Here is a 24,360-nt window from a genome sequence, read left to right as displayed (position 1 = left end):
TAAGTTGGCACATATATTACTAAAGGCATGGTGTATTGTGTTTTCCGGGGTCGTGTTAAGATTTGGTCACTATATTGACCAATCACCAAGTGTTTGTTTAATTAATTATTAACTTATATATATGATGTAAGCCCGTGCGTGTCTGTTTTGGTTTGTCGTCACTGTTACAGACAGTGGTGTAGACCAATCCGAGATGGTAGCCGAGCTTCTAAAGGAGCTCTCGAACCACAGCGAGCGAGTGGAGGAGAGGAAAGCGGCATTGTGTGAGCTAATGCGACTGATCAGAGAAACACAACTGCATGTTTGGGATGAGCACTTCAAAACCATCCTCCTGCTGCTCCTGGAAACTCTTGGAGATGGCGAGGTACATGAACAGCTATTTAAATATGCATAATGTGTGTAATGATTCAAGTCTGATTCACATACTTGCATTTATTTCTGGGTCTCAGCATGTCATCCGGGCATTAGCACTGCGGGTGTTAAAGGAGATCCTTAACAGACAGCCATGGCGCTTTAAAAACTATGCGGAACTCACCATTATGAAGACCCTGGAAGCACATAAAGACCCTCACAAAGAGGTCAGGCTAAACCAAATGTCATTTAGATCATCATTCACACACTGATCCACTGACTCTATACACCTTAAAACTGTCCTTCAGGTGGTGCGTGCTGCAGAAGAGGCGGCATCTATGTTGGCCACATCTATAAGTCCAGATCAGTGTGTCAAGGTGTTGTGCCCCATCATCCAATCGGCCGACTACCCCATCAACCTGGCTGCCATCAAGATGCTCAACAAAATCATCGACCGGCTACCTAAAGAGGGTCTCCATCAATTGCTCCCTGAGATAGTCCCTGGGCTTATACAGGTAATTTCTGTATTATTATGTTTGTTAACACCTTGATAGTGTTTGCTTACATTATGTAAACCCAACAAATATATAACATCATGTTATTTTCTAATGCAACCATTGACTTATTCTCTGATTGAGGCTGATTTTAAATGAATTGCTTACTTTGCTTTGCAGGGTTATGATAACTCTGAGAGTAGTGTACGAAAAGCATGTGTATTTTGCCTGGTGGCCGTCTATGCTGTCATTGGGGAGGAGCTGAAGCCTCATCTAAGCCAGCTGTCGGGCAGCAAGGTAAGATGTTTTTTTTTTTCAGAATATAGATATAGATGTATTAAAGAAAGTTCTAACATGTTTTTCTCTATTTCTTCCCAGCTAAAACTGTTAAACTTGTACATAAAGCGAGCTCAGAGCGGCTCTGGTGGAAGTGACCAGTCTTCAGACGTAGGTGGGCAGAATCTGTAGCTCTGCCGTCTTTATTCAGAACTACAGCACTCTCTTAGTGCAGAGGGACCCTAGCAGGCTTTTTAACACAAACAACTACACACACGCTTGCCTACAAATACACAAAGCCGCATGCATCTACATTGCTGGACACCTTCCTCTGGCCCCACACCACCTTCCAGTGGGACATGCTGCGAGGAGGACCATTGGACTAAACCTCTTCCTCCCATCTAAGATCACAGTCGTTCATGCCAGAGACTCAAAGACCACCGTCTGTGGCTGGTGGTGGTCTGCTTATGTAAAAACAGTTGTTATGTTGCCTTGTTAGTGACAAAAATGTGTGTGTGTCAGATGCATTGGGAGAAGGCTGTGGTATTTAATGTGTGGAAAACCGAAGTGAAGGGAAGTCCGGCAAGGTGTCATTCACAACATTGGAGATAATTTCTTTTTATCAAAGAGTCTTTGGGGAACACTCCGATTTTTAAAATGAAATTAAGAACTCCTCGGTCTGAGCAACATGTTATTAACGTTCCTAATTGCTCACTATTGATTATTAACAGTCATATCAGTTCATAACAGTGAGCGGTTGGTCCAGCTTGCTTTATCATAAGGCATACTTTGCTTGGCTATATGCATGTCATGAATTAAACTCGACCTTTCTACCTGGTTGCAGTCATGGCTTAACGGCCCATGCGTCACCCACGATTCTTGGTTATCGAGATGTGATGCCACACCACGTAGGCAATATGTATCTATATATAACAAAGGAATATTCAAGATGATCTTGTGAAGTCCCGAGGGCGCGTGAATTCTTTTAGGTAGCATAGTGTCATTCTTCTCTGATGGAAAATTTGTAGAAATGTATTTACGCATTTAAATGCTGCAATTGTCTCGTCACTTATTTCCTGTAGTGTCAGCCTTTATCCCTGTGAAAAGCTCTCTCTCTCTCTCTATCTGTCTCTCTCTCCATGCCGCATTTCTAAAGCTGTGCTAACGATGAAATTAAAATAAAGACAATGTACAGTAATGAACAAAACTGTCTCCTCATCTTTACTTACATTTGTGCATTTGGTAAATGCTTTTATTCTAAGTAACTTGTAATGCATTCGGGCTATATGTTTATCAGTGTGTTCCTGGGATTGAACCCATGACCTTTGCGTTGCTTGCACAATACCTTACCAGAACAGGTACTAGTATGTGCTGTTTTTTTCTTTGTGGAAGTTAAATGAAATGCCCTATAAAACTGTTGGTAAGTTATATCACACTATACTGTAGATTTGTGTCTTTGCTTATTGATACATTGGATCCGTTTCATCATGGTGCCCATATAAGGGCATAGCCACCCTGCTGCTAAAACCCATGGCTAAAACATGCACATAAAGATGTTTTGATGAATAAAACAAGAAGACAATAAACGCGATTGGGATTATATGGTGTATCTGGGTTTTACAGTCATGTCGGGTATTTTAATAAACAATACAGTATATTTATTATAATGCAACATTTATCAAAACAGCATTTAGTTGGCACATTACAGAATACCATAAAGAGTGTTCATTCCATTTTATTTTGCGTTCTGAAGCCACATCAGCTCACATATGGTTATTTAAAACACTCGACTTCTGTTATAAAGTCAGTTTGTGGCAAAAAAAAAAAAGCTAATGCTACGAGTAAGTGAACGCCCTGTGGTAAGATGGCCGCCAAATGCAGAAGTTCCACTCAATTGGCCAGCAGCGAGGGCGATCTAGCCTTTATACATATCTATGGTATGAGGCACCATAGATAGATACGTATAATAAAGGCTAGATGTGTTACGGCAGTGTCTCTAAATCATTACCTGGCGGCCATCTTACCAGGGTGCTCGCTCACTCGTAGCTTGAGTTTTAATGGTGCAAGTACTTTTAAATGACCTTAACTTTCTCAATTTTCTACCGATTTTCAAATGGTTTGGTTTCTTACAAACATTATTAATGTGGCTATAATTCTGGATGCTTTAACATGTTTCATGATTTTTTTTTTGTATAAGTATGCAGTGTCATGTGTACATGACATAACAAACCAAACCGTTTGAAAATCGGTAGAAAATTATGCAAGTTATGGTCATTTAAAAGTACCTGCACCATTAAAACTCAATGCTACGAGTGAGTGAACGCCCTGTGGTAAGATGGCCGCCAAATGCAGAAGTTCCACTCAATTGACTAGCAGCGCGGGCGAGACATCTAGCCTTTATTATACATATCTATGTGAGGCACACCCAATCTAAACATTTACAAATCTTTTGTTTCGAGTTGTTCGGAATGTGTTTTCATGTGATTTTAGCAAACGAGGCTTCACTACTTCATAACTGTTTCGAAAATCTGATGGTTCACCACTAGGGGGAGTTGATCACAAATGAGCAGTGTCTAATATGGTTTATGTGAACTCGGGTCAGTTTTATTCTCCAAGTTCATAAAACACTTAAAGGCATTCTAAGCGAATCTGTGTGTTGATTTTTTAAATGTGTTTTCAAACAAACTGAGCGTAGTTAACTCCTCCCCCTCCCTTACGTGCTTTCATGAACGCACCCAAACCCAACCCCCAAATCCTTCTTGGCGTTTATTGGCTGGAACACTTTGTTTTGTTTCGTGGTGCTAGGTTTGGCCACTGTGTTTATATTGAAGTTTGTGGAGGCTGGGCTGTCTACAGAGATCACGTTTTTTACAGTTTGAACAGCGGACAGGCAGCAAGCAGATAGGGAGGAGATGTTTGCTGTATCTAACAAAAAATGTTTTATGGTCTAAAACGCGTGAATTCGCTTAGAGCGCCTTTAACCGTCTGACTGATAACAGTCAGTTTTACTTAATAATTACATAATTAAGTTAAACAATGTATTTTTCTTAACAACATATTTTTAGAAAAACCTTTGCAATTATTGTTTAAAAAGCTTAACAACATTTTCACCAACAGGTGGCACCATATTAAGATGTTTCGAATGCTTCGAAACAGTGAATAATTTTTCGAAATGATTGGTTCAATTGATTTGAAACTACGTTTCTCCTCCCTACTGAAAATCCAGCTAAAACCAACATAAGCTTGTAGTTGGTCCAAAGTGGCCATATCTGGTTTAGGATTATCATCCCAGCCTGGGAAATCTGGTGTGTCAGCTGCTCTTCAAGCCAAACCAGCTAAAACCAGCTTAAAAAGTGACCAATTAACACAACTAGACCAGCTTGATACACCAACAATTCCAGCTAAATCCAAGCTGGATTTTTCAGAAGGCATCACTAAAACAAAAACTGCAATATTGCCTTTATAACAAAAAGAAACCTACTTGCAACGCAAAAGTAACACCAAAAAAGCACAGTAATCAATTTCACTTATCACACAGAGACCTCAACACTTTACACACAAATCTCATGAAGTGAAAAGATGAGCTCTTAACTTCACATCAAAAATAATAACCAACAGTGATAACAAAAATAATTGCATAAATAAAAACACAAAGAGAACAGTCATATTAACAGTAACAGTATAATTTATACATGCTGCAATGCCTGATAGGTGAACATTTCAACTCCAGATGGATCATCTGATCATTGTTTACTTATTTAATGTAAAAGATTGTACTTAACACAACAAACAATGCGTCATTAGAAAGATCTAAGACTTAAATGTTTGTATTTGACCTTTATTCACAAAATCTTAATTTGAGTCCATACCTGTAAAATGAAATAAATCTCATGCATGGTTGTCATAAAAGCACTTCACAAAACAACATCCTCCATGGTTTGGAGGCGTGGATATTTGGAGAAATATTAATTGATTTGATGTATTAACTTAAAAATTCATGACATATGAGCCATTGAGGTTGGTTTAGTCATACGTGATGCCTGGGGGCGCCCTCGTGCAGAGACCGTCCACAATTGACACACGAACAACAGCTTGTATTAATTCAGCAATTTGTAATGAATTGTTGTTCTGTAGCTTTGGTCTAAAAGCCTATTTAACAGGAATGAAACATTAAAAGCAAATACACGCACGTTTTTTCCTCAGGATCATATTGGAGATTAACTGTCTGAAATTATAATGTAACGTCACGGAGGGCGATCGCGCGCGCTGTGGCGGTGGTTGAAGTTCATTGTTGATGAACAAACAAGGTCTGCACAGCTCGATGTTAGTTAGGTCCAGTGACTGTCACTGGCTGTTTTAAGCATTGATCTGGATTTAGTGGTTGACTGCAATGCAATGCTGTTTTGGCAGCTTGATACGGGAAGCTTTCAGACTCGACAGCGCTACAGCTGCAGTAATAAGACGCGGTAAGATCGAGCGCAGTTTTACTTGAGTAAGTTAGCTGCTATTTCGTGGGTATTACGTAACATGGATAGATAAATCTGTGGAGATTTGGTTAATAATAAGTTGCGTGAGTGTCACACTGTCATGTTATGCTAAGCCAAGGGAATAACACAAAATGTAAAATACAAAAAAGGAACATAATGTCAAATAATTTGATATGTCAAAACAAGTTGGACATACACCTGATGCGAAGCTAGTTGGCTAGTAAATGCATAAATCACATTAATTTGACATAGTTAATAGATCAACCATTAAAATGTATAGATCACTTTAAAAAAATGTCATTTAATGACCATATGTGGACCTTTGATGGCTTAATTTGGCCATAAGTAACCGAGTTTGGTTGCAACTCCACTAAAACTTTAGGAATTGCTACAAATATTTCCATTAATGAGTTATATATCTATAAGTATCCATTATTTAAATTACCGTTTGATATGCATAAAAATGTTCTTAAATACACAAGTCACCTGAAAAAAACTGCATAATTCCCATACTGTGCTGGTTTAGCTGGTGGTCACCAGCAAACCAGCACCAAAACATAACATATGCTGGTCTTGTTGGTATGCTGGTTCTTCCCACAGGCCAGAGGTTCTAAAAAAATTAATTAAAATTTCCAAGCCAGTTTTGCATATGTTGGAGGTCAGAATTATGTAGGCCCGTATGCTATGCCCTCCTGTCCTAACAAAAATAGGTTCAAAATAGAGAAACGTACATTTGAAGAGCTCTGATATGCAAAACCATCTAGAGCGTCTGACAGTTTTTTTGTAAATTGGCAATTTATTTTTATCAGACTCTTAATGGATTCTGCCAACAAACTGTTATTTCTGAATGGCCATTTAGGTCATTTTCCTTACTGGTCCAGATCTCAACCCCATCAAGCTAATTTAAGGGTGAGTTGGAAAATAAACTGCAGTCGTCGTAGATATAAAGGAAAGCCTTTGGCTCGAGATGCAGAAGGCATTGGATAACATTGCTGATGAAATTATACTGAAGGAAATATATTGACACTATGCAAGAGATGTGCCACTGTAATTGCTGCAAAAGGTGGACATACCAACCAAATATTAAAGTTAAAAAGTGGATAAAAACATTACGACTCACTTCATCTGATATTTGTTGTGCTCAAAGCAACCATCATTATGAAATAAAATCATGTTTAGGAGGGAATAATAATAATTCTAATAATTTTGGCCACCCCTGTATAATCATTTCGTTTTTGACCTTGTTTCAGAATAGAAAATTATACCCACAGCATGCAGCAATTTATCTTGTTGTTTTACAGTGTCCTAATGGATTTTGGACTTTACTACCCTGGCTGTCTGCATGAGTTCCAGTTCCTTTGAACAGAAAGTTATTGTCTGATGACAACAGAAATGTGCTGGTTACCCATTGGTTAAAATAATATATACATATGAAACAAAGTTCCTATAAAATAACTAATTTAAAAACGTTTTTAGGTAGGCAGAGTAACATGCCTTTATTTGTTTTCCTTTATAATTGGGGGTCCATCATAATCAAACCTAAATGCTATATATTTTTTAAAGAAAATATAAGCAAACAATGAGTGAATAATGTTTTAATAAATTGGATAATTTTGAATCCCTTTAGCCAGAGATACGATGACGACACACATTTGTAAGCCTATAGGCTGAGCGAAGTTCCGTTTCTTTGAGAAGAGCAATGTGATTGGTTGTCAGAATCCCGACCGGATCTCTTTCCTGTGGCTGTGGATATCTAGCTGGCTTGAATGGTGGTAGGCAGAGGGTTGTGTTTGTTTTGTGATCTTTAGCCCCTTATGAAATTCCCGACGTGTCAGCCTAACCACGCACTCGGCACGATGAAATCAGGCGAGCGCTTTCGGAGGATACGTTACACAAAGACCCCTTACTGTGTTTAGGATTACTGCAGCAGCTGAGATCAAAGCGAACGAGGTCTGCCAGCCCAATTACTTGGGCGGACGTTGCGTGTGAATGCGGTGACTGTCAACAGCGTCCCCCCACCCTGCTTTTATATAATGGAAGATCGCATACAGATATGATGTGCTAAAGCAGAACGGGGAATAAGACGCAAGGTTTCCCCTGGATTACAAAACGGCAGTTGGAAACGGAAATCGTTCAGTGTTGATGAACACAAAGGCGAGGAGTGAGTTTACTTCACGGCGCCTCAACTCATCCCGACACTGAAATTTCTCGCCCGTGTTCCTGTGAAACCGAAGCAATGGCGAGGCACGCGGCAGTCAGGGCTCGAGCCATTTGTCTTGTTTTCATCAGTTAGCCTTCTGTGGGTGTCCACCTAACCAGCTCCAGTAGGACTAGCTGACTCCTGCAGTCTGTCAGCTGCAACGCGAGCTCCGCGCAGGTGGTGTCGGTACGAGAAGCTGGCGGCCCTCCGGTTAGAGTCGGAGGAGAAGGAACTGGGCGCCATGGCGTGGGTGCTGAAGATGGACGATGCTACCATCGAGTCTGGTCTTGTGCACGACTTTGATGCCAGTTTATCTGGCATCGGCCAAGAGCTCGGGGCTGGCGCGTACAGCATGAGGTTAGAGCAGCATGCAAATTGATCAGCAGCTTTCCATGAGCCTCCAAGCCTAAACAGTGGTACACCTATGATGGCAAGCTAGTTGGCTAGCTGTCTTGCCCTCAGTTTTTGTTTGAGCAAAGCTCAAAATACCAGACGATTTTGCTAAGAGGTTTCATACATTTTGAGCCTTTAGTCCATTATTGACCAGTCGTTTCTTTGCGACGTTGTTGTCGTCGTCGGCTGGTTTAAATATGGCTGTAGATTAGTGGCTATAGCTAGCTCAAAACAATAGGCAACGAGTTGCATATTATTGATAATCTCTAAGCATAGTGAGCACTATTAAGGGCATATAATTGTTATAAATTGTCTAGGGTATTAATTAGTTTTTTTAACAAACATTTCAAGTAACTATACTAAAAAAAGATAACAGCCACATTTGATGTAACGTTACTTCCTGGAATAGGGTGTTGGTAGCTAATCAAGTGTTATATAAGAAAGTAGTAATGATAACAGGTTGAAAATAATACATTTTGCGTCTTTTTTCGCATTTTTTATAAACTGAGGCATAAAAATATTTTGTCAATAACTCGTTAAGCTGTTAAACGTTAACCTCCATTACGTCATATGATACTGCGCATAGAAGCAAACTGTATGGTCCATCATGACGTCACTGTACTTTTCGGCATACTCTGAAACTAAGCTGTTGAAATTTTGGAGGGTATGGTCCACATATTTTAGGTTTTGCTATGTACATTTAAAATAAGCAAATTTAAGTGAGGTGTGAAGTTTCTTCCATGTTAAAATACTTTCAGCACACATAAATATAAGTTAACTTCAGTTAAATTGGGACACTTGGATATCGAAATGATTGTTTAAAGTGGCCCAATTTACCCGAATGAACCCTAGGCTATGTATATACTTATCAGTTAGCAATTTATAGTTTGATACTTTCTGACAAGGATAAACCATTAAAACATTGCTCTATTTGAGCGTCCTTTCCAGCTCACTGGATCAACCAATCGCACTAACAGTTTGGCCATTTAAAGACCGGTTAAAGTCATTTCCGACAATTGTTCCTAAACACATTATAAATGTTAAAAAAGATATTGCTGAAACGCGTTACAAAGACGTACTGAATTGTGGAGTTACACCAAGCGTTTTTTCCTTATTTCTGAGTTCAGGATTATTTGGGCGGGTTTAAAAGGGGTGGCTCTATGACGCACCGTAGCCACCGTGCATGGCACCACCCCTAACACAATCGTGAGCATCCATCCATTCAGTTGTAGTTGTATTTGAAAGTTGAGAGAGTAGGCAGCTTTCCCGCAAATGGGCGTGGTTTCAGAACAGAAAGCGGACACGCCCACAAAGCGGCACGGTCACGTTTTCGGTGTGATTTTAGATGCAAAATGTGAGGTAAATGTGAAGCAATTGAGCATACGCGTTGGCCATTTCGGTTGGTACTTGAGCCGAGTCCCGGAGCACCCACGTGCTAACCAACATTTGGAAAAGCTTTTGGGTAACGTTAACCAGACAGTCAGTGGCTGTGGGCGGGGCTTTAGTAGTGTGACATCACATTAAAGGCGTTCTAAGCGAATCTGCGAGACGTTAGTTTTTGTTGACGTTTGAATTGTTTTCAAACAGACAGAGCATAGCTAACTCCTCCCCCTCCCTTCCGTGCTTTCATGAACGCGCCCAACACCCACCCCCAAATCCTTCTTGTCGTTTATAGGCTGGAATACTTTGTTATGGTTTCTGTTTGTAGGTTTGGCCACTGTGTTTTTATTGCCGCTTGTGGAGGCTGGGCTGTCTACAGAGATCGCATTTTTTTTACAGTTTGATCAGCGGACAGGCAGCAAGCAGATAGTGAGGAGATGTTTGCTGTATGCATTTAACAAGAGAATCAAAATGACATGTTTATTGAGACTGCTTTGATTTAAAGGAACAGTAAGTAAGAAATGTATATCAATTAATCATAAAATGGTACTGATATGTCACTAGACATTAAGAAATCATTTTCATTTCAAATACTTATCATTGACAACAGTGGTCTGGCCAGGATATTGTCATTTAAAAAGTGGAGTTGCAGCCCTTAACTGATGTTTATGTTGTCATGTTGTGTATTGGCCACGAGTTGTGTGATTGCAGTACCAGTTTTAGCCACAAGTTTTGTTATTGCAATACCAGTTTTGATCACAATCCTACACACTGTTCCTTTAATGGGGATTAAAAAAGGAGAGGGTTGATTTTTTTTCATAGTAAGGTTGTTGTGTTCACACACTGCCAACACACATTTATTTCCAAACACCTTGTAAAAATGGATTTAGCATAATAATGCAATTTTAAACTGTATGGTCAGTTTCCAAGACTAATAGATGATATTAGGACATTTAAGTAGTTTTTACAGACATACTTTACACAAAACAATACTGGTATGTATCTTGAGGCAAATCAGTGACACTGATATATGTTAAGGTATGTCAATGCAAGATGTTTTTAAATTAAGGCACCTCAAACATGCATTTTATTTCACTTTTCCATTGCATGGTACCCCACGGTTTGGTTTGGGTCAGCTTACTTTTGGGGGCTTTTCCACTGGGTGCAGTACGTAGTAGGCTACTGCTTGGGGTTCCAAGCAACTCACGCTGATCCCAAAACGTCATGTGAAAAACTGTAGACTGATACATCTGAGAGAATCGTCACTTTCAGCGTCATCCCTTATAATGTAAAGATAAGCTTTACCTTTGTTTTTAGCTTTCACTGTCTCGAGTAAACCTGTTGTCATCTGTGCTTTGCTGTAAGTTCACAAACATCCTTTTAGTGATGAAAACATCCACAGGTTGAGAATCAGGAACACCATACCAGTTTTTTCTAGACTTGCAGTTTGTGGCAGCACATTCGCAACGCGCACGTCCGCATATATGCTTAAATGCAACTTAAATGAGGCTCAGTGGAGCGCGTTGACTGATGCCATGGGTGTTTGTATAGAAACTGTCATATAAGACAGAGGTAGTGATAAACGTGATGTGCAAACATCTATTTGTGGTGGTCAGTTTTTATTCAGTGGCAGACTGAGAAATAAATGAATGTATGGGGATTAATAGCATTCCAACAACGCTCTTACTTGTCTGATGTCACAGCAGTAGGCAGTGCAAATATAACGAAACGCCTATAATCCCTCCCACTCCGAATTGTTACTAAACTCAATGGAAAAGCTAACCAAGTCAAAGTGAGGTGAGCTGACCCGATCTAAACCGTGGGGTACTATGCAATGGAAAGCGACTAAAATAAGCCCTTTCTGGGAACCGCCCCATACTGTATGTAGCTTTTCCCATTGTTCAGCAGTTGTTTTATATTTCCGTTTGTCCAGAAGCAGTCTGAAACCTGGTGAGTGCGTGGTAGGGAATCCATGTTATGCATCCAAGGGTAGGTTTCATGATATGGTTACTCTAGCAGTCTTTAGGTCTTTATGGTGGAAAGCTCCGCATCAGCTTTTTTCTAGATTTCTGCTCTTTCATTCTACAAGTATGCTATATGCATATGTTTGATATACTCTGCGAGAGAGTCGTGATGAGGTAGGCGTTTACGTTCTATAGGAGTGTGGTTAGTGGTGGGAACGCTGTGGTGTGAGTTTAAGAGTGGAGCGGTTAACATGCTCTCCACCTGTTCTATCAAGTTACTTGTTACTTTTCCAGCACCCTGCAGCTCTGCAGTTGCCACTGTCTCCCAAAGGGATTATGCAGCGTTCGTACTCAAGTATTGTTTATGTTTCTTTGGGTTGCATTGGCCATTAGACTCATACAGAACAGTGACAGGAACGGTTCAAGCTGTTCTAGTGCACAGCCTCAGTTGCAAGACTGCTACTGGGTTTGCCTGTCCTCTCTAAACGGGGTCACCCCAGGTTAGCATAGAGATACTCTTATCATGTTTCCCACTGTGTCTGTAAGTCTGTTGTGATGATGTGCTAATGTGGTGTTTTCGTGTAGCACTGTAGGTGAACGAGGGTGTGATGCACAAATAATCTAACTTGCGATCGTCTCTGTCTGAGGAATGAGCAGCTGTGGAACGGAATGTTACAGCGGAGCTGCTCGAGTTTCAGAAAGCTGTTACAGATTGCCGGGGCGACACGTCATGGTCAAACGTCACATCTTGTCACATCAAGCCGACTGCCAGACTACTGACTCTGCGTTATTTGCTGTGACTGCACCAGTCTGATAGGGCCTATATGCGTGTAATGGCGATTAAATAAATAACCGGAAGTGTTACAAATGCATCTACAGCAATACACTTGCCAATTCAAATGAATGTTTTATATTCCAAAATTCATGACCTTTTCTGTTTCACTTATCTTGTATGTCCCAGTAATCTGATGAGAACAGTGTGTTCTTTGCATGTTTGTGGTAGGGCTGAGCATAATGTCGAATATTATATCACCCCTCTTTATGTCTCACGAGTAATGCAAAATGTAACTCCTCATTAATATGATAATATTGGGATGATTTGGTTTGGTTTTCAGAGGACGGATGCTTAACAAAATATAGTAATATAATTTGCAAGATATGCAAGAAGATAATCTTGATGTAGGGTCATTGCACAACAACTTTTAATCTCTTTCCTTACCTCAAGCAGCATTTAAATGCATTTAAGTTGTGTAATAAAATAGTGGTCTAAATTTAAATCTGTGATTTTAACTAAACATTTTGAATGTTTTATCCAAATCTTGCTTTTTTTAAGAAAAGCACTTTAATTATTCAACTGCATAAGCAAAAACATCAAATATATTTTGAACTTTGTCATAAAGTATCAAGATATTAGCAGTTCAAGAAAATATGAGTATCATGATATTTAGTTGTGCAATACTGCACAAATTTGCAAAATCTTAAAAATATTGATATTTTCAAATTTTAATCATACAAGATTCATTGCAGTTGTATTTACATCTCGACCACTAGATAGCATTCTTCTTATCTCTGAACTTAAACGGTGACAGAAAGTACTAGCATGGGGCGCACCACACATTTTTTGCTAAGGTTTGCATGTGGTTGCGTGTTCTTAAAGGAATATTCAATTTTCTTAAAAGAAAAATCCAGATAATTTACTCACCACCATGTCATCCAAAATGTTGATGTCTTTCTTTGTTCAGTCCAGAAGAAATTATGTTTTTTGAGGAAAACATTGCAAGATTTTTCTCATTTTAATGGACTTTAATAGAGCCCAACATTTAATACTTAACTCAACACTTAACAGTTTTTTTCAACGGAGTTTCAAAGGATATAAACGATCCCAAACGAGGTATAAGGGTCTTATCTAGCAATACAATTGTCATTTTTGACAGGAAAAATAAAAAATATGTACTTTTAACCACAACTTTTCGTGTAGGTCCGGTCCAGCGTGACCTAACGTAAATGCGTTGTGACGTAGGGAGGTCACGTGTTACATATATAAAACGCACACTTGCGGACCATTTTAAACAATAAACTGCCACAAAGACATTAATTAGTATCAGTTGACATACAACAACGTAGGAACGGTCCTCTTTCAACACACTTGTAAACACTGGGGCATAGTTTCGCGTTCGTCCTCTGTGACCTCTTGACGTCATGACGTATTGCGTGGGGTCAGCTGGCGCATCACGACCGGATCTACATGGCGAGAAGTTGTGGTTTAAAAGTGTATATTTGTTGTTTTTATTGTCAAAAATGACAATCGTTTTGCTAGATAAGACCCTTATGCCTTGTTTGGGATTGTTTAGAGTCTTTTGAAACTCCGTTGAAAAAAAACGTTAAGTGTTGAGTTAAGTATTAAATGATGGGCTCTATTAAAGTCCATTAAATTAGAAAAATCCTGCAATGTTTTCCTCAAAAAACATAATTTCTTCTCGACTGAATAAAGAAAGACATCAACATTTTGGATGACATGGTGGTGAGTAGATTATCTAGATTTTTCTTTTAAGAAAATGGACTAATCCTCTAATGACCGCTTTCCTAAAGTGATGGAAATGTCTCAATATATCACCTCGCTCTACACTATCACAACATATTCCATCACAACTTGTGAGATACACAGCCCAACAGGATATCAAATTTTAAGTTTTTCGCCCATCGCCAGTTTCAGGTTTGGATGTTTAAAAGAGAGACTATCGATGAAGTACGTACTGCTTTATCGTTAAAACGATACAGTCTGTGTAGTATGTGTAAATAATACGTTTAGGACGTGCTGCATTCATTATGCCATGTGACCTATATGTCCTGTGACATAATCAGAACAAATGCGACCATTACTTATGCATTGTTTAACAAGTACAATTAAATCACGAGGGACAATTCTTACTACCAGAATCACATGGAGCGACCCAGTTCATGGATTTCCAGCATTTTTTATTACAATACTAATTTTATCGGTGCACAATAAAAATTTTTTTTAAAGCCGGTCATCTGGGTACTTTTAGAGTTATTCGAATGCTATAAATTCGGACATATTACTCGCCTTGCATACAGATTATAACTATAATATAGTATGGAAGTAAGGATTTCGGACGCTTCATGTGAGGTGATTTATTTTTTCAGAGGTATAGAGGTGTGAGCGGCAGGTGGTTGCTATGACAACCATTTCAATCCTGACTGCAAGGGGGGGGTCTGTAGTTCTCAAGTAACATAGCAATTCAGTGTTTCATAACATCTGTTTTCTCTGTCTGTCTGTTGCAGTGATGTTTTGGCTCTGCCCATATTTAAGCAGGAAGATGTTAGTGTACCTGTGGAGTCCGACACCAAGAATCCTCCGTTTCAGTACGTGCTATGTGCCGCCACATCCCCTGCTGTTAAACTGCACGAGGAGACGCTCACCTACCTAAACCAAGGTATTGTTTCTATTCTTTTCTCTCCGTTTCTCTCTTTCTCTATAAACTGGGTAAGTTTACACATTTCCCCCTATTTCCCTGTAGGCCAGTCTTATGAGATCCGGTTGCTTGATAACAGGAAGATAGGAGAAATGCCAGAACTCAACAAGACAGTGAAGGTGAGAGATTGTGTGTGTGTGTATTTACCAGTGTAATGCATTTGGGGTTTTGAATGCGGAGGTGTCTCCAGCACCACTGTTTAGTGCCAGCTCTGTGACGTTACTGAATCTATGGAGCCGAGCCACAAGAAATGATGTTTAACCCAGGTGGTGAGTTTGCAGTCCTAATAGGCTTTATGCCCAGCTGCACTACTTCCTGAACTTCAGCCAGCTCCTTGTTTCCTGTCTGCCATTATTGGACAAACTGATTAATCCAGGTGTGTCTGACCTCAGTAGTCACAACAACGATAATCACACGCACCTGGATTAATCAGTTTTTCCAATAATGGCAGACAGCAAACAAGGAGCTGGCTGAAGTTCAGGAAGTAGTGCAGCTGGGCATAAAGCCTATTGAACATAAAATTATACAGACACTGTAAACAAAATATGATTTTTTGCTTGCTGCACATTTTTGGTTATTGTTTGGTGCACAGCCTAGGCATTCAATTCTGAACTCGCAACTCAGGGCAGATTACTTTACACTCTCTTTGCGATGCAGGAAACACTGGTAAAGTGCGTTGCTATTTAAGAGTGGTGTTTGTTCTAATATTTTGTGTGTTTTTGGTGTGTGGTGGATTGTAGAGTATAGTTAGAGTGGTTTTCCATGACCGAAGGCTGCAGTACATGGAGCATCAGCAGCTGGAGGGCTGGAAATGGAATCGGCCTGGTGACCGCCTCCTTGACATTGGTGAGGTCATGCTGTGAGATCACGTGGTATTTGGGGCCAAATTTTGGATTCGCTCATGGTTATGTGATCACATGAATGTGACGCCTTACTGTGCATCATGTGTTTGTTACAGATATCCCCATGTCAGTTGGCATCACTGAGCCCCGAACATACTCCTCCCAGCTAAATTCTGCGGAGTTCCTGTGGGATCTCTCCAAGCGAGCGTCTGTGTTTGTACAGGTACACGTGAACATAAGCATGATAGCTTTCTCTTTAGATTTATGCTTTATATTCTTTCTGACTCACAGAATTGAATTAAGAAAATGTGACTTTGTCTGTGAAATCCAGGTTGAAGTTTTTATAATCTAATCATGAGATAAGGAGCATCAAAGTCATTGATTTAAATCTTTGACATGGTCTCACTCAGTTTATGTGAGGTTTTAATACCAAGGTTGTAATCTTTTCTTTCACTTTAAAAACCATAATGTCAACGAGTATTTACAACATTAGTTTGCAGTGACAGCACGGGTACAAGAGTATTTAATGAAGACTGTAAATGACATAACGCTATCTGTTCCTCAGTCAATGAATTTGCCCAGTGCCACCACTTGTATTGATTATATGAAATTTTCTGACAGCAGTCAGTCACCGGTGTTGACATTTTCATTTATCTTATTTTATCGAGGATGTTTCTCCACTGTACATTCTGCAGCGTTTATGTGTACTTTAAAATATTAGGCTACTTAAAGCAATAAAAAAGCGTTGTGCTTTTTGAAATGGGTGTTCATTACCTATATCTGAAAATTTGTTAAAAAGAACTTTCTCCAACTCAATTTTGACTTTTTTCCAGAGATAAGCATTTACTCGATGAGAGATGCTGTCCGCAGCCTTAGCATTGCTCAGTCCTCTGCTTTTTTCGAGTTTCGATTTGGGCTACTATTTAAATGTTTCCACCAGTTGTTTCTTTTCTGCTGGTTAAAGATTAAATGATTTTGTTGATTAGTTGTTGATATTTGGGCTGTGTACAGTCATTGGGCTAGTTTTGAATGTCCATTCGGATGGTTTTGATATGCGTATCTGGCAACCCTGGCTGTGCGCTTGCCCAGACTTTTGGTTTGGATTCTATAGGATGTACATGTAAACAAACATTTTAATCAGATTGCAATGTTTAGGGTGAATGTAAACAGCATCATCGTAACCTTCAATTGTATTAAATACAGTCGGATTGACAAAATTTTGTAATGTAAACATAGCCTGTGTGAGTTTTTGTATGTACTTGGCTTGACTTACTGATGATTATATCAGACATTTCATCCAGTTTCATTTCTTTATAAAAAGTTGATTAAGATCTCAGCTATCTGATATTCTCTGTTTTCATCACTTGCCATTACTCATCTACCATTCGAAGAGCTATGCAAATGACATGCCAAAACAGCAAGACGTTATCGTAATCTCAGACAACTCAGAGACTGTGTCAAAAGGGGCTGTGATTTGGGCCAGTGACTCCTTGACATTATCTTTAGACTCAGATCAGTTTTAAACATGTGAAAATCATTTTAGTTATTAAAACCATATTTGCTCACATCCCAGTCTGTGCAAAAATGACATAATGCCGGCCAAACATCATTTGACAACAACTGGGGGCCATTAGTGTGACTTCTTTCCTTCCTTCCCCCATTGAAGGTTCATTGCATCAGTACAGAGTTCACCCCACGGAAACACGGTGGAGAAAAAGGAGTTCCTTTCCGAATCCAGATAGACACCTTTAAACAAACAGAAAATGGGGAGTACACCGAGCACCTGCACTCGGCCAGCTGCCAGATCAAAGTCTTTAAGGTATCACACACTTCAATCTATGCTTTATGCTTGAAATGTGAGAATTTTGGATCTACGTTTCCTCCTCTTATATGCATGAACTCAAAACTGATCTTATATAGGCAGCTGGTTTGATGATGTACAGTTTAACAGATTAACTTTCCTTTTCGCTGATGTCTAATAGCTATTTCACCATTGTGTTTTGGGCTATTGTTTTACGTAATGCAGCCGTTCTCTTCAATAACGTAAAAAATAGCTTCACACATTAAAGTTACAATAAAGTATGTCTTGTATTTTTTTGATAGCCAAAGGGAGCAGACAGAAAACAGAAAACGGACAGAGAGAAGATGGAAAAACGGACTCCACAAGAGAAAGAGAAATATCAGCCTTCGTATGACACCACCATTTTATCAGAGGCAGGAATACTGAACCCAGCCATAAAATTCAATGAAATGTGTGTGTAAATGCCTAATCTTTTCACTGGGCTCTGTATATGTGTGCAGACTCGGTTAGAGCCCGTGATCGAGGAGGCTGTGGAACATGAGCTCAAGAAATCGAGCAAGCGGACTCTTCCTGCAGATTGTGGAGATTCCATTGCCAAAAGCAAGAGGGGAAGTGTAAGCGCCCAATCACCTTTGCTCTGTCGGCCATATTTGCTTTCTTTCTCCTTCGTTTCTGGGTTTTTTCTGACATTTACTTCATCTCATTTATCTCTGTCTGTCAGTGTTCTCCGTGGCCGGAAAATGCATACGTCAACCCAAATACAGCAGCTACTCCGACCTTCACCTCCAGCCCAAACACCTACAGCTCTGGCAGCACAGTACCTGACAGGTGACACATACATCATTCAAGCTTTTTTGCGTCTTAAACCACAAATGTGTCATGGACCACAAAACCAGTCGTAAGGGTACATTTTTTAAAATTGAGAAGATCGCATTTAAAGTTCAAAGTCCAAATTAAATCCTTATCGATGCATGTTACTAATTAAAAGGTTTTTTTAGCGCTCTCTACTGGCTTACTATTGTAATGACGTTGTTGACTGAATGGGGGAAATTGTAAGGTAATACATAAAAAAAAAACTTTAATGTGTATAGGCAGTTTCTGGCCAATTTTGATGTGTCCACTAACAGAAATATACAAAATATAATATCTTAATGTAACACGATCTTTATATAATATACTAATGTTTTTGGCATAAAAGAAAAATAGATAATTTAGCTTTTTCTACAAATATACCCATGCTACATACGACATACGTTTTGTGGTCCATTGTCACACTCACAAATATGCATTGTCTTATGTTATGACTTTTGCTTTTAGTGAATCATCATCACCTAACCACCAGGTGGACCCAGGTATCCTCGTGTCTACGGAGGTTTGTACATCTTTCTATAAGATAGATGGATAAATGGATAGATAGATAGATAGATAGATAGATAGATAGATAGATAGATAGATAGATAGATAGATAGATAGATAGATAGATAGATAGATAGATAGATAGATATTGTTTATTGCACTTAATTACAGCCTCTGAACATGTTTGGTTTCAATTCTTTCCGCAGTCTTTGAGTCCTACAGCCTCTATACAAGAGACACAGAAGTGGCTTCTTATGAATAGATTCAACTCATACAGTCGTACTTTCACTCATTTCTCAGGTAATAACACAAGTATCAAGTTTATATGAACTCCAGACACACAACATAAACGCATGCTGAAAGAAAATGTATACCTTTGCAATGCACCCTCTTTTCTTAGATTAAAACTGTCTGCCAAGTCAATAAATGAAATATATAAAGTAAAGCGTTGAATAATGTGACAGATTTGATGTGATTTTGTCTGGGCTCAGGTTCTGATCTACTGAAATTAACTCGTGAGGATTTAGTCCAAATTTGTGGTGCAGCTGATGGAATCCGACTCTATAATGCACTAAAATCAAGGTACGGGTAAAATAGTGATGATAAATACTGTGCTATATTGAAATTGTGAGAGTGAGCAAACCAAATATTTGTGTATGCATGTACAGAGCAGTGCGTCCCAGACTCACGGTCTACGTCTCCATGGAGGCTTCTTCAAACGAGAGCCCTCTACTAGAAAAACGTGGACACAGCAAGAACGGAGAACAGAGCAGATCCACGTCCATACATGGTATATAAATCTCAATCACATACATTACTACGATACCAGACAGTGAAGTACAAAGTGAAATAAAGAAGTAAACATCATAATGTTTCATTGTGTTACAGATTCAACAAGTAAAGCTGACACCAGTGAGTCAGCAGCTCCTCTAATGTACAATGTTATAGTGATGTAGGGTTTGATTACTTAATTTTTTTGTCCGTGGAAGTGAACGTTTATAGGTAGCTGAATGGTTTTTGGGGTCACTCTCAGTTGGAATTATATTAGCATTTTATTTATTTATAAGCATTGTGTTTGGTATTAATGTGAGTCTTGTTCTTAAATATTCCGCAATTAAATTGAGTCCATTTTTTTTTTAGTCTTACTTTGGCCACAACTTTCTCTGTGTGTCAGCAAATGGAATGATTTTTGATTACAAATCTTATATTGACACAAATTTTGAGAAAATGCTTTGAAATTTTTCAAAAACGCCATGAGCAAATTTACTACCCTTAAGGGTGGTTCGTGGCCAAAAAGGCACTAAATTAAACTGCTGTAAAAATTTATCAATTAATTTATTTCATAAATCAAAACTACCACATGTTTACAAAATTCCAAGATTTTAACTTTTATTGCCAAGTTCATAAGTGATGTCACGGACTTGGGGGAAAAGCACGCAAAAAGTTTCAATATAAAAAGTTTTTTTAACCTTTTTAATCTTGGCCTTTTTTCACACACGCACAGACACATACACACACAATAATATGCTGTTATACTGCACATAACTTAATGCACAAGCCAGAAATAAAGGGTTAATGGTGCCACATGATGATCAACAGTAAAAATGACAAATTTTACCTCTTAGCTAAAGGAAAAAACACAAACAATCAAGAAAGCATTACTATATAATGTCATGGCTTTGCAATAAAAAAAATGTTGTTATAATGAAAGTCAATGGGGCAAAAAAGCCACAAACAACTAATTCGGGAGAAAAAAAATAAAATCTGATGTTGCACAAAAACTAAAATTGAAAAAAAATAATTGTTTTTACAAATTTTTGACATGCCCAAGACTGTGAAAAGGGTTTAAAAAATCTAGTCCACAATCACTTTATATTTTGAAAATCAGTCATTTTGTGTTTTTTCCCCAAATCAGTGACATCACTTATGAACTTGGCAATTAAAAAGTGTTAAAATAATGTCATTTTTGTAAACATTTGATTTATTAAATTTTTTAAAGCCGTTTAATTTAGTGGCTTGTTTGGCCCCAAACAACCCGAAAGGGTAGCAAATTTGAACAACCCACAAGGGTTTATAATGGTTTTCCAAAGGGTACATAATTGTACATAAAATAGACTTACTATGCCTGTAACAAAGTGTATGCAAAAAAACACTATTTTTAAACAAAAGCTATTTGGATAGGTAGCAATACTCAAAAAGTTGTGTGATCCTTGCGGTGTCAGATTTTTGTCATAACGTTAGATGTCTGTTTGTGTTTAGTTTACCACGCTCTTTACCTTGAAGAGATGACCGCTTGTGAGCTTACCAGAAAAATCTCCAGTGTCTTGGCCCTGCCATTGTCCCACATTAACCAAGTCTACAAACAGGGGCCTACTGGGATACACATACTTCTCAGTGACCAGGTAAACACACAGACTAACCTCTGACCTGTTCAAAATTCATACACTAAACTCAAAGCATCCAGAAACAATCTTATTCTTTTCCTCCATTGTTATCAGGTGGCCAACCACAGTTGCTCATTTGAATACGTTTTTGCATAAAGTTACAGATTACATACACTCCGTTGTACACACTTGTCACTTCTATTACCCCTTGTGCCAAAAAAACCGGGGGTCATACTGGATATGAGCATCATGTGGCTTATTTGTCCTGTTAAATGTTTTATTAATATTATAAACTGTTGAAACCGAATGCACAGATGCTGTAACCGCTGCATATACACTGCATCCTATGTACACTACATGGACATCTCATTTTAACATTGTTTTACGGAAAATATATTGTAAGCACAATCTTTCTTTGCTTTTAGATGGTTTATAACCTTCCCGATGAAAGCAGTTTCATTGTCAGCACAATACAAGGTAAAAGACTGTGTTGTAATAAAAAAACTCAACATTTGTCTCCTTTTCACTTCCTTTGATATTTTTCGCTTTCTCTGTTTTCCCTCAGATGACACATGTGATGGATTTCACCTCGTCCTGAAGTAGAGATGCCTAAAGGCGCACCACAGGAATATGATGACATCATCAGGCTCCATACTGCCACTCTTGAGCATTGAAAATGTTCCCTCCATCCTTCTCCTCGCTTAATCTCTCTCGTTCTTCACTTCTCAGACGTTGGAGAGAGAGAGAGAGCCGGGGTCGGGCAGGGCCTCCTAACTGTTAGAATCTGACTTTAGTGTGTAAATTGTTTCATATTGAAAACACTTAAATCGATGCCAGTGTGTGTGTATGCGGTGGACTTTTAAGTATGTGTAAGGTCGATTGGGGAGGGATGGAGGTTGGCAGAAACCGCAAGGAAGCGGAGAATCGTGACCACTATTACTATTAACAGCATGGGTTTGGTGAAAGGTTCTGATATGACTGTACCTCAGATCTGGGGCAAAGCAGTCAACAATCAGACTCCTCACTTTGCAAGTTGTGAACATACAGTACTTACTTGAGTTTGTTCGCCTTTGTCTGTACTTGTCGATGTTTCTCTGCCTGCCAATATGGACTGGCCCACAGACAGTTTGTATAGTCACCATTGCACCTGTTTGTTAGATGATGATGATGATGATGATGATGATGATTATAATGATCTCTTTTTCAAATGTGGGGAATAATGTCCTGACTGAGGCATGCGCAGGACGTCTTTATGTCTGGATAAACTGATTTCCTTGAGTACAATGGCGTGCAGCTAATGTGAGGCTGTAAGACTTAAGTTTAGGCTGTATCCTTTTTTTTAGATGATGTCAGTGCTGATATTGTTTACTAATTCCTACATCAAGACCACATTTGGTACCAACTGTTTTTGTTAAAACCACAGTTTGTTGAGATTTTTATTATTTGCTTTTTACTTAGATTAAATTAAGCATCTATTGAGTGAGCTGGTTTATAATGGACCCCACTCTCTTATGAATAAACAGTGGGAGTCTATGATTTTTAGATTTGTGTTAGTGTTGTGCTTCATATTCTCTGTGCCTGGTAACTTTTAAATGTCCTCTATAGGTGCTCCTGGCACAGATTATTGATATGGTAAGCAAGCACAATCACGAACCTCCTTAAATTATATTACCCATAACGCCTTTGCTTTCTTTTATCATTCTGGTTTAGGATAGGACACAGGACTGTTGGATAGGACACAGAACATAGGACTGTTGCTTGCTCGGTTGAACCGCCAGCCGCTTCAGTTATACCTCCAACCAATCAGGGCATGGTTTCTTCGTAGCTTTTTAATTGTTCTGTGTTTCTTTCTCCTTGAATGGAGACTGTCTTAGTAGGTCCTCTCAGTAGTTATGTATTGGGCAGCTGTGCTTTGGCATGTACTGTGCTTATATTTGCCACTTCATAGAGGAGCATGGCTGAAGAATGTTGACTCCTCTCAATTCTTAAAAATAAAAAATGACCAAGTTTGCACTGAACTGAAACCACAAAGTCACATCATTGGATACCTTGCCGTCGTTGGAAGCTTAGAATTTTGGTGTACACAAAAATTTCAGGTTAAGAAATGATCAAAGTATAAACACGGATCAAATGCTCTGGATCACAGTCCTGTGCATTTCTGTGTTACCGTTCATGGTGTCCCCAGGTCACTGTCGGTCTAAAGAAGCCTCTCTTACATGGGGGTGTCGAGATGTAAATATTTAATGCCTGTACCAGAAATAAAAATAATTTTCATATAAAATGTCTCATGTATTTACTGGAGATGAGTGACCAAAAAGTCATATTTGATTCTGGTGAACAAATAAACATTTAATAAATCAGTTTGTCTCCTAAATGGAAAAATTTAAATCATGTCATATGCATCTATTTAAGTCACAGTATCGGCATAAGCTAAAGCTCAATTGAATCCATCAAAGATTTTTGGCTTATTCGACTTCATGCGGCGCCGCTAGAAATGACAGGCGGATGACATCACAGTACCGCGAGAGCGTTTAGACAGCAGACTTCTCCGTGGGATTTCTTGAATCGCTCTCGCGGTGTTTTGATGACATCCGCTTGTCGGTTCTTGTGGCGCCACATGAAAGTTAGGAAAATTAAACCAGCGGCATATTTGCATGTTTAGCACTTTAAAACTCTCTTGGAATTTGACATCACACAAAGCTGTAAAATCTCAATTAGATTACACATTTAAATATGGAAGTATGGTTAATACGGTAGTAATAACCTCTAAAAAATGTTATATTATATAATTATATAATATTACGTTCATATGTTTATCGATTAAAAAACCTCACAGAAAATCTCATGAAATAAATTTGTACATATTTCATAAATCTACGTTTACGCCCGTTGAGGCTCTTGAGAGCGCATGTGTCACTGACAGTACATGTGATGCGAT

At 38.8% G+C, this 24,360-nt stretch overlaps 2 protein-coding genes across 41 annotated transcripts in view; both read left to right on the top strand.

The window, feature by feature from the left end:
- The window catches only part of clasp2 (cytoplasmic linker associated protein 2), a 55,566-nt gene extending 53,238 nt beyond the window's left edge, over positions 1-2,328 (top strand). For all 38 annotated transcript variants that reach the window (XM_065291176.2, XM_065291202.2, XM_065291078.2 and 35 more), the window contains 5 exons: positions 171-364; positions 450-578; positions 660-866; positions 1,026-1,142; positions 1,224-2,328. In XM_065291176.2, the coding sequence (XP_065147248.1) occupies positions 171-364; positions 450-578; positions 660-866; positions 1,026-1,142; positions 1,224-1,313 (737 nt within the window). In that variant the 3' untranslated portion in view covers positions 1,314-2,328. The remainder of the gene's footprint in view (positions 1-170; positions 365-449; positions 579-659; positions 867-1,025; positions 1,143-1,223) is intronic.
- A 3,107-nt stretch (positions 2,329-5,435) lies between these two features.
- On the top strand, positions 5,436-23,705 carry ubp1 (upstream binding protein 1). Of its 3 annotated transcripts, none has more exons than XM_065291062.2 (17): positions 5,436-5,587; positions 14,849-15,000; positions 15,085-15,158; positions 15,780-15,885; positions 15,998-16,104; positions 17,548-17,700; positions 17,985-18,095; positions 18,183-18,296; positions 18,404-18,510; positions 19,000-19,054; positions 19,245-19,338; positions 19,530-19,620; positions 19,707-19,828; positions 19,927-19,950; positions 21,298-21,440; positions 21,848-21,899; positions 21,988-23,705. In XM_065291062.2, exons 1-17 carry the CDS (start codon positions 5,517-5,519, stop codon positions 22,023-22,025), a joined length of 1,614 nt encoding a protein of 537 aa, XP_065147134.1. In that variant the 5' UTR covers positions 5,436-5,516; the 3' UTR covers positions 22,026-23,705. The 3 variants fall into 3 exon arrangements, with proteins under 3 accessions (XP_065147134.1, XP_065147132.1, XP_065147133.1); XM_065291060.2 differs by lacking the exon at positions 5,436-5,587 and adding an exon at positions 7,329-8,165 and having other exon boundaries at positions 21,988-23,704; XM_065291061.2 differs by lacking the exons at positions 5,436-5,587; positions 19,927-19,950 and adding an exon at positions 7,329-8,165 and having other exon boundaries at positions 21,988-23,704.
- The last annotated feature ends 655 nt before the right edge of the window (positions 23,706-24,360 follow it).

The sequence above is a fragment of the Paramisgurnus dabryanus genome, chromosome 19 (genome assembly GCF_030506205.2).
Source record: "Paramisgurnus dabryanus chromosome 19, PD_genome_1.1, whole genome shotgun sequence".
NCBI classification, from domain to species: Eukaryota; Metazoa; Chordata; class Actinopteri; order Cypriniformes; family Cobitidae; genus Paramisgurnus; species Paramisgurnus dabryanus.
The sequence above is the reverse complement of the archived record's forward strand: the minus strand, read 5'-3'. Positions and strand labels throughout refer to the sequence as shown.